The sequence below is a fragment of the Dysidea avara genome, chromosome 8 (assembly GCF_963678975.1).
Source record: "Dysidea avara chromosome 8, odDysAvar1.4, whole genome shotgun sequence".
NCBI classification, from domain to species: Eukaryota; Metazoa; Porifera; class Demospongiae; order Dictyoceratida; family Dysideidae; genus Dysidea; species Dysidea avara.
The window spans coordinates 11,061,104-11,072,078 of record NC_089279.1 but is presented as its reverse complement, the minus strand read 5'-3'; the positions used below and the strand labels follow the sequence as shown (position 1 = coordinate 11,072,078).

Below are 10,975 nucleotides of genomic sequence, written 5' to 3'. Positions count from 1 at the left end.
GATGATTTGTTCGTAGCTGAATTCTGTACAGGTGATTTGTTTGCAGCTGAGCTCTTTACAGAATGGTTTCTTTGTAGCTGAACTCTCTACAAGGTAACTTTTCTAGCTGATGTCTCTACAAGGTAGCTAGTTTGTAGCTGAACTCTCTACATGGTGGTTTCTTTGTAACAGAACTTTCTACAAGGTGACTTCTTCTAGCTGATCTTTCAATAGGGTGATTTGTTTGTAGCTTCACTCTCTACAAGGTAACTTCTTCTAGCTGATCTCTCTACAGGGAGATCTGTTTGTAACTGAACTTTCTAAATGATGGTTTCTTTGTAGCTGAACTCTCTACAAGTTAACTTCTTCTAGCTGATCTCTCTGCAGGGTGATTTGTTTGTAGCTGAATTCTGTACAGGTGATTTGTTTGCAGCTGAGCTCTTTACAGAATGGTTTCTTTGTAGCTGAACTCTCTACAAGGTAACTTCTTCTAACTGATCTTTCTACGGGGCAATTTGTTTCTGACAGAATTTTCTACTAGGTAATTTCTTTGCAGCTGAACTCTCTACATGGTGTTTTCTTTGTAGCTGAACTCTCTACAAGGTAACTTCTTCTAGCTGATCTCTCTACAGGGTAACTTGTTCGTAGCTGAACGATCTACAAGGTAACTTCTTCTAGCTGATCTCTCTACAGGGAGATTTGTTTGTAGCTGAACTCTCTACAGGTGATTTGTTTGAAGCTGAACTCTCTAAATGATGGTTTCTTTGTAGATGAACTCTCTACAAGTTAACTTCTTCTAGCTGATCTCTCTACATGGTGATTTGTTTGTAGCTGAACTATCTACAAGGTAACTTCTTCTAACTGATCTTTCTACAGGGCAATTTGTTCGTGGCAGAATTTTATACAGGGTGATTTCTTTGCAGCTGAACTCTCTACATGGTGGTTTCTTTGTTGTTGAACTATCTACAAGGTAACTTCTTCTAGCTGATCTCTCTACAGGGTGATTTGTTTGTAGCTGAACGATCTACAAGGTAACTTCTTCTAGCTGATCTCTCTACAGGGAGATTTTTTTGTAGCTGAACTCTCTACAGGTGATATGTTTGAAGCTGAACTCTCTAAATGATGGTTTCTTTGTAGCTGAACTCTCTACAAGTTAACTTCTTCTAGCTGATCTCTCTACATGGTGATTTGTTTGTAGCTGAATTCTGTATAGGTGATTTGTTTGCAGCTGAGCTCTTTAAATAATGGTTTCTTTGTAGCTGAACTCTCTCAAGGTAACTTCTTCTAGCTGATGTCTTTACAGGGTCACTAGTTTGTAGCTGAATTCTCTACATGGTGGTTTCTTTGTAACTGAACTCTCTACAAGGTAACTTTTTCTAGCTCATCTTTCTACAGGGTGATTTATTTGTAGCTGAATTCTGTACAGGTGGTTTGTTTGCAGCTGAGCTCTTTAAAGAATGGTTTCTTTGTAGCTGAACTCTCTACAAGGTAACTTCTTCTAGCTGATGTCTCTACAATGTCACTAGTTTGTAGCTGAGCTCTCTACATGGTGGTTTTTTTGTAACTGAACTCTCTACAAGGTGACCTCTTCTAGCTGATCTTTCTACAGGGTGATTTGTTTGAAGCTGAACTCTCTACAAGGTAACTTCTTCTAGCTGATCTCTCTACAGGTAGATTTGTTTGTAGCTGAACTCTCTACATGATGGTTTCTTTGTAGTTGAACTCTCTCAAGGTAACTTCTTCTAGCTGATGTCTTTACAGGGTCACTAGTTTGTAGCTGAATTCTCTACATGGTGGTTTCTTTGTAACTGAACTCTCTACAAGGTAACTTTTTCTAGCTCATCTTTCTACAGGGTGATTTATTTGTAGCTGAATTCTGTACAGGTGCTTTGTTTGCAGCTGAGCTCTTTAAAGAATGGTTTCTTTGTAGTTGAACTCTCTCAAGGTAACTTCTTCTAGCTGATGTCTCTACAAGGTCACTAGTTTGTAGCTGAGCTCTCTACATGGTGGTTTTTTTGTAACTGAACTCTCTACAAGGTGACCTCTTCTAGCTGATCTTTCTACAGGGTGATTTGTTTGAAGCTGAACTCTCTACAAGGTAACTTCTTCTAGCTGATCTCTCTACAGGGAGATTTGTTTGTAGCTGAACTCTCTATAAGGTGATTTGTTTGTAGTTGATCTCTCTGCAGGTTGATTTGTTTTAGCTGAACTCACTACAGGCTGATTTGTTTGTAGCCGATCTCTCTACAGGGTAATTTGTTTGTAGCTGAACTCTCTACAAGTTGATTTGTGTGTAGCTGATCTCTCTGCAGGTTGATTTGTTTGTAGCTGATCTCTCTACAGGGCAATTTGTTTGTAGCTGATCTCTCTACAGGGTGATTTTTTTGTAGCTGACCTCTCTTCAGGGTGATTTGTTTCTAGCTGATCTCTCTACAGGGTGATTTTTTGTAGCTGACCTCTCTTCAGGGTGATTTGTTTCTAGCTGATTGCTCTACAGGTTGATTTGTTTGTAGATGAACTCTCTACAGGGTAATTTGCTTGTAGCTGAACTCCTTACTTTGTGTCTAGTTTGTAGCTGATCTCTCTACAGGGTGATTTGTTTGTAGCTGAACTCCTTACATTGTGTGTAGTTTCTAGCTGATCTCTCTACAGGGTGATTTGTTTGTAGCTGATCTCTCTACAAGTTGATTTGTGTGTATATAGATGATCTCTCTGCAGGTTGATTTGTTTGTAGTCGATCTCTCTACAGGTAATCTGTTTGTAGCTGAACTCTCTATAAGGTGATTTGTTTGTAGCTGATCTCTCTGCAGGTTGATTTGTTTTAGCTGAACTCTCTACAGGGTGATTGCTTGTAGCTGAACTCCTTACATTGTGTCTAGTTTCTAGCTGATGTCTCTACAGGGTGATTTTTTGTAGCTGAACTCTCTTCAGGGTGATTTGTTTCTAGCTGATCTCTCTACAGGTAGATTTGTGTTGATTTGTTCATTGCTGATCGCTCTAAAGGTAATTGATTTGTTGCAGTTGAACACCCTGCAAAGTGTTTTGTTTGTAGCTGATCACTCTAAAGGGTAATTTGTTTGTAGCTGAACTCTCTCCACAGTGACTTGTGTGTAGCAGAATTCTGTGCATCTGAATTCTCTAGAGAGTGACTTAATTGTAGCTTAATTCTCTACACAGTGCATGACTTGTTTATAGCTGAACTTTCTTCAGTGTGACTTGTAATGTTCTGAATCTCTATAGTGGTATATTTGCTTAACTCTCCACATGGTGACTGTCTTCTTGCTGAACTGTCTATAAGATTAACTGTTTGCAGCTGAACTCCGTACAGAATAACTTGTGATGTAATAAAATTCTATAATGGAGTAAATAAATTAGCCGAATGCTCTATTAGGGTGACTGTTCTATTAGAGTATCTCGATCTCGCATTTGCTACACGGAGTTGGCTTTCGAATCATAACTCAGTGGTTTGTAATCCGATTCTTCTGTACTACTGCAAGGACTTTCTATGAAGATTATTCCAGCTATACACCGATTTTCAGCTCATTGCTCTAAGCGATTTGCCTAGTAGGCGTGAAAACTAATACTTTTTTATTCATAAAAATCGATCGCGTAATTGTGACACAGGTTGGGTTTTGTGTCATATCTCCGTAGTCTTTATCTCGATTCCTTTCAAACCACCAAAAGGCACTCCTACGATGGTTACTCCATCTACATAGCAATTTTCAACTCATTCCATGAAGCGGTTTACCCTGTAGGCGTGACAACAAATCGATCTTGTTTTACGCGAATAATCGGTCATAACTCCTGAACCATATATCGGATTTGTACCAAAGTTGATGCTAGGATTCGCCTTTGGACTCCCTTTCTGTGTGCCAAATTTCAAGGCGATCGGAGTACGCGTTTGCTTGTTATAGCAATTTTTGCAAGTGTGCGAAAAGACCAAGAAGAAAAAAAAAACGAAGAACAAAAAACGAAACTTTGGCAGCTCGTATCTCGGAAATGGCTGGAGCGATTTCCTTCAAATTTGGAATGTAGACTCCCTTGGCTGGCGGGCAACTGTGTAGCAAATTTGGTTCCAATCAGATAAGTGATCACCGAGATACAAAGGTGTGGAAATGACGTTTTCGTTCTTCCTGTCAATATACTCACGGTGTGGCGCGCCGGCTTCTTGGGCCGCATGACACACTACCGTGTGTCTTGATGTATAGAAGAAGAAACCATCATTAATAATTGTTGAGAAAACACGAATGACTGATTACAAACAAATTATATTATATTGTGTACAAGAGAATGTGTCCTCGGACAACATGCGACCACATGTCTGACCAACAGTGGACAGCAGTGGGCATGGCAAGGAAAAAAATTAAATTACAAAACTAAAGTTACAGGTTATATTATATACAGAATTAAAAGCAGTCTGGGTTGATTATATATTTTATGTAGATTCTACACTTCTATTCTCTCAGCTTGAACTTGGACCAGCCACCTCCCTTCATAATATTATGAACTCTTGATAATATATATTTCTGTATCAGTGCCTGATACATGCTCTCTCTATAATTTTAACACCTCTCTTTTGATCTCTTTGCTGCTGGCTTTACTGAGCTTATTTGCCGCCACAAGTGCTGATGCATGCAATCCTATAGTGTTTGCTAGCAGTATAGTTTATGACCTGAGAGTATCACCTGAGAGTATCGAGTCCCGCTTGAATGCCGTGATGGATGATAAAATTTCCGTGGAAAGGGTTCGGAGAGAATTTAACGAGTTCCTAGCTAGCCAGGCCGCGAAACGTTCTAATTCTTTGTTTAACCGTGAGAAATTCGATTTAATCAAGGCCACCTTGCTTGAAGGTAGCTAAGCGGCTGTGTAGTATAGGCTGTAGTTCAATGTTCCTCTTTCGTTCGTACATTAGACCACTCTGGTCACGGAGCTGAAGATGGCTCGGAAGATGGTGGTGATTCCAAGGACGATTACGAAATTAAACCAAGATTTAGGCAGTACGTCAAGGAGAAGCAGTTTGAACTGAAAGATTTTCCGCAGATTGGATTAAATAATGCTGTGATCGTTCCTACAAAGAGCAAGAGCATGGTGAGTTTAACGCGGCCGCGCACTCCTTCAACACCGCGCATGTCGGTGGCATTAACTATGGAGTATGCATGGGTACTTGACAGTCTGTCTCAATATTATACCCTGTTGCAATTGGAGAAATAAGTTTTTAACGCAAAATATATCAGACTCTTTCAATGTGTGAGTGGCTAAATCTTTTTAATATATATTATGTAGCTGCCTATAAAATTTGGAGATATATAGCTATAGCTATTTTCACATGTATGCATGTCTCATTAATATATATAGGTTCCGGCCAATTCTCTGTTTGAAGGCTATAGAAGAGTAGTAACAACAGATGATATATTTGATATCATCCAGTCTGTTCATGAGAAAGGTACGGCACACTCGGGTGTTAGGAAGACTTATTCAGTGGTATGCATAATAGTATAATATAATTATATGAGTGTTATTAATAAATCAGCTAGCATTAATGCATTAACTATGTACACTCCCTAGCTGCTATTGTCATTATTGCATTATTAAAAATGCACATTTTCACTGTATGTGTAAGCGGTATAAGCACTGCCACACAATAATTTTCATTCTTTCGCCTGAAGATTTCGTCAAACTACGAAGGGATAACACGAACTTGTGTAGAGGAATATTGCAGACTGTGCCTCACTTGCTCTTGTAAGAAGCCTCAATTAACAAAAGCTCCTTTGAAACCCATCATTTCAAAGAGATTCCATGTTCGTGGACAGGTAAATAATATTGCTTTTATATTCCATTTATGCAGGAATAACATAATAAGTGTATTATATATATATACTTCATATTGTAGATTGATTTGATTGACATGTCAAGCATTCCAGACAGCAACAACAGATGGATTGGTCATTACAAAGATCACTTTAGCAAGTTTTCCATTCTATGGGCACAATCTAGGAAGTGTGCTGCAGAAACTGTTTTGTGCTTGCAACGATATGTTTTCGCATACCTTGGGGTACCTAAGATACTCCAATCTGATCATGGTCGAGAATTCAACAATGAGGTTGGAAAGACAACTGTCTAGGTGCATGCTGTATTTTATGCATTCCTTTATAGCTTTTTGAGACGATTGTTCATGAGTGGAGTCAAGAGACAATTTTAATTCGAGGTAGACCAAGGCACCCCCAATCAAATGGGTGTGTTGAAAAAGCTAACGGAGTGGTGAAACACATGCTCACTTCACTCATGGCTGACATGAAGACAACAGAATGGGTTCAGTTTCTTCCCAGAGTTCAATGTAAGTTTTATTTAAAACAGGTGCTATTGATGCCAATTATTGTATATAATTTTGTTTTTCCAGTTACAATCAATAAGCAACCACATGCGACCATTAAAACATCACCATACCAAGTGGTGTTTGGTCTAGATCCATCTTCTGAACCCGTGAAAGGAATGTGTTTGGCAGAAGAAGAGACCATTATTATGGATCCTCCCACAGAAACTGATGATTTGACAGAGCTAGGTAACACAGATTCTTACTCTGATCCGGTGACCAAGGCTACGCAACCTGAAGTGGCCAAGGCCAGAACCTGTGTTGGTGACACAGAGTTCAGACAGCAGACACCTATCATTCCAGCAGGTATAAGGGGAATGATTTAAAATTGCCATTGCAGCTGCTTTGTTTGTTATTAATGCAGAAAATGAAGACAGGCACCATGAAGTTAGACAGTTTGCAAAGAAAAACATTGCAAATTCAGCTGCTAAAATGAAGAAACTTTATGATAACAGCAAAAGAATCAAGGCTGTAAAATTTAAAATTGGGGATGGTGTGACTGTAAGGATTCCACGACATGACAGAGGTGTAAGTGATTTGAGAAGAATACCAGGAGTTGTGGTTGCAAAACAACATGGGTCTTACAAAATAAGAACCAAGTATGGACTTTTGAAAGGAAGATGTCGAACTGACCAGCTTCAGAAGTGCTTTCATGCAACAGTACAAACCACTGGGTGGGAAGATGATCCCACAATAGCACTGCGATCGGCTGCAAAAAAATTCAATCGAAGGAAAACTGATGTTTCACACTGCAATTGCAAATCTGGTTGTGTAAATGGCAAATGTGTATGTTTCAAAAGCAAAGTAAAATGCACAACATATTGCCACAAAGGGACAAGATGCAAGAATTCAGTCATCGGTATGAATAGTAGTTATTTTTGTGTAGTATAATATAATTATATTCCACTTTGACAGCAGATGATTCTAGCATTGATGATAGTTGCCCATTGAACACTGAGACCGGTGAACAAGCTAATGAGAATCGTACAGGAAGCACCTCAGTGAAGACAAAACAAATTGGCAGTGATAGCTTTCCAGTGAAGAGGGAACAGGTTGACCTAAAGCCATCATACAGCAATGCTCGGGATGGATGTGAGCACATATGCATACAATAACTATCATGCCAGACATGATATTACAGCTACATATAGTTACAATAGAACCTGTCTCTAAAAATAACTTTGTAATAAGGACAAAAAATATTAGCCCCATGAGTTCTGGTCCACATAAAAATTAATATGTGACCCAGTCTGACAAAATCAGTGTATATCCCGAAAATACACATGTTTACTGAATCTTAATTGTCTATCTCCATCACTGTATTTGACCTAGAATAATTCTGTAAACTTCATTAAAATTGTAAGCAATTTTTACATAAGTGGTTAAACGTTTATGTGGATGCTAGCTATAATCATGGACAAAGTAATGTAGCTTCAAGCATTTAAAAGTAGGTCAAATTTTGACAGGCTATAAGAGACTGATTTTGTCAGCCCAGGTCACATATTGGTCAAACTCTTGGTTCCAAATGGTAGAGGGTACACTGCATGTACTATGTTGAAGTGAGATGCATTGAAACATCTGCATGGACATGCACACAAAATATCTTTAATGCTCCCCATACATAGCATATTTGTCATGGATATGTCTAAGTAAATGTACATGCACGGGTAGATCATCGGTATAAGATGAATTGGTACAACAGGTAGTTCTGGGGTCCAGGGAGTAGAAGAAGAAGAAGCCAATAGTATGTCAGTAGAAGAAACCAGCCCTAAGCTTGAAGGTAAGAAATAAATTCAATCATGTAGGTGTGTGTTAATCTGCATGGATTATACATTTTAGGGGGTCATGAAATTTTCAGCAATGAAGATATTCCACCAGGGAACAGCTTTCAGTTTGACAAAATCGTGAAACTTAGCAAGAAGATGAAAACTATTATACAGAACCATCCATCGTTTTTGTTTAAGCCATGTGGGCCTGCCCATGAATACATATCTAACAGTCTCAAAACCAACTTACCAGCTGCATTTCTGCACAGCTATGTTGTGGATAACTATGAAGACCAGAAATGTTTGAAGGATCTTTGCTATGCTCACAAGGAACCAGTTCCAATCACAATTGTGCAAAAGTTTACCAACAAAATGTATGATTTGAAGGATGATGTAGAGACAAACAAACAAACAGCCGACTTATTGAATCAAGAAGAGCCTACAATGGCTAATGTACTTATTGACTATTTCCACTTGCACAAATCCCGTAAGGATATTTTGTAGGCTGTAACTACTTTTCTCTATCTACACTTTTCATTCATTCATTTTCATCTTTATTTTGCAGGAGGGGTAGTTCATCAGTATTGTCCTAATTCATCAGATGAAGAAGTTGATGAAAATGATTATCAAACCGAAGGTTTTGTGCCCGGTATATCATCTGTCTGCATAATATTGCTATCATGCAGGCCGATTAATGAGAATCAGAAACAAAACCCAGATGCTTTTTGAAGCGAAGTTTGGTAGTTACAAAGTTTACGACGAGGGAATTCTGTCACTGATCGACACCAATGGATGGGTTACTGATGAAGTACGTGCTTGTAAACTTTATGCAAGCAAGCATATATGTATATATGTTGTATATAGGTGATAGCATCTTATCTACTATACATGATCCGTGCCAACAAAAAGGTTAGAGATAATACATAGAAAAGTCTAGTGCATATGAATGTATGCATTATGTGCATGCTCACTTCCAAACACAGGAAGAAGAAATATTTATCATGGACTGTCTGCAGTGAATGACATTTGTAATGGGACGTATATCCTTAAGAAGAACGTTTTAAGCAATGTATGAGTTGGTACTTTACGAGGACTTACAGACACCTGTATACATATATTTCTGCAGGTTGATTTGTCTCATTACAATGCCCTCATTGGACCTTACTGCTACCAGAAGATGCACTGGATATTGGTGGTCAGACATATTTGTACATTTATAGCTACTATTTCTTTAGATCGTCGAACCAAAGAATGGAAAGGTTCTCTACATTGACCCAAAGAAGCATGAAGAAAGAGATCATAGACTAATACAAAGGATAAGAAAAAACTGGAAGTTAGTACAGTTAATATTTTGCACACATAGTTAGTTAAGTATGTATACACATTAATTTGCATATCAACAGGAACACATTCTTTAAACTCCCTGGCTATTTGCATATAATCCCTGGCTATTTGCATATAATTCTCTTGCAGCGCTTACAGCACCTATCAATATTGTGGTGGATATTGGCCAAAGAAGTATGTATGGGAAGTCGTTACGCCTCCACACAGTATACAGGAAGACAATTCGTCTTGTGGAGTTTATGTTATGAAGGTATGGCCTTAAGCATATTCTGCAACACAACATAAAGAATTTCTAAAATAGTTTGCTGAACAATATTTAAGACATTTACCAATGAACATCCATGCTGGAACAGTTCACGATTTAAGAATAGAGATGGCAAAAGAAATACTTAACAATTCAGGTAAACAAGCAGTTGTAAGGTACTTATGAGTGTTGTTAGCAATCTATTTGTTTGCAGAACCCATAGAAGAGCATTGCAGGACCTGCTCATTCACTGCTACTAAAGCACAGGATTGGGTAAGTGTTGTTTGCTCTTTGTTTCATTGACTATCAGCTGAATATATACGTAGATTGGCTGTGGAACATGTGAATCGTGGTACCACCTGAATTGTGTCAACAGGCACATTAGCATTAAGTTGAATCCAGAGGATATACCTATAGTTAACTTTATTGGACCATGCTGTTCTACTGGTGCAACCTATGTAATTGACTTTATGTAATCATGGTTAAATATTAATGTATGGCATATTATAATTTATAAAATTGTGTTTGGCCCCCAGCGAACATGCATGGTGTAGAGCTAGCACTGCTACTGCTTAGTGCAGAGTAGATATTATGATTATGTGATCCTATGTCAGAAAATCAGTCGATTTTTAGTAGTTTTATATACTGTTAAGTGGATGTGTAAACTTCAGTCTCACTTACGCTTGCGTTAACTAGTTGAAACGAATCTCTTGGACTGAACTCTGTGTTAGTGCATGGGTATTATGTTAGCTGTGCTGTTTGCTTTTGTTTGTAAAGCTTTACAGTGACCAGCTGCACTGAAGGTCTGACAGCACTATTATGTTATAAGTATGTAGTCTTAGTCCATGTCTAATTTATATGCATTAATTTATGACCTGGCTTGTTATAGCTAATAATAATTATATTGATTCATGGAATTGCAGCTTTCAATCGATTTTAATGATTTACCCGGTACTGCATGTTGTGCTATATATGCACGAAGTGCATGTAGCTATTTATACTAACTTACCATAGTTCTGCTTACACAATAATTCACATTAATTTCTACCCAGCATGCATTTGACCACTGGTATATGTCCAGTCACATAATAGAATAGCTAGATATTTATGGTGTGCTATATAAATAATTTGCTACTTATCTATTATACTGGACAGGCAGACTGACATGCCCATCGCTACTCCATTATGAACAATTAGTAATTATAGATTATAGAATTAATACTCAAATTGAGTTTGTACATTGCAAATAAATAAATAAGTAAATATTTTACT

General features: G+C 38.0%; 1 protein-coding gene across 1 annotated transcript; it reads left to right on the top strand.

The window, feature by feature from the left end:
- Positions 1–4,611: 4,611 nt before the first annotated feature.
- On the top strand, positions 4,612–10,226 carry LOC136264768 (uncharacterized). Its single transcript, XM_066059538.1, has 21 exons — positions 4,612–4,829; positions 4,892–5,067; positions 5,335–5,460; positions 5,646–5,789; positions 5,870–6,079; positions 6,133–6,313; positions 6,377–6,655; positions 6,714–7,208; positions 7,265–7,441; positions 8,052–8,129; positions 8,189–8,602; positions 8,681–8,752; positions 8,802–8,923; positions 8,980–9,024; positions 9,099–9,184; positions 9,242–9,310; positions 9,351–9,448; positions 9,589–9,709; positions 9,761–9,860; positions 9,918–9,976; positions 10,030–10,226. The coding sequence occupies exons 1-15, from the start codon at positions 4,697–4,699 to the stop codon at positions 9,132–9,134; spliced, it is 2,688 nt and encodes an 895-aa protein (XP_065915610.1). The 5' UTR covers positions 4,612–4,696; the 3' UTR covers positions 9,135–9,184; positions 9,242–9,310; positions 9,351–9,448; positions 9,589–9,709; positions 9,761–9,860; positions 9,918–9,976; positions 10,030–10,226.
- The last annotated feature ends 749 nt before the right edge of the window (positions 10,227–10,975 follow it).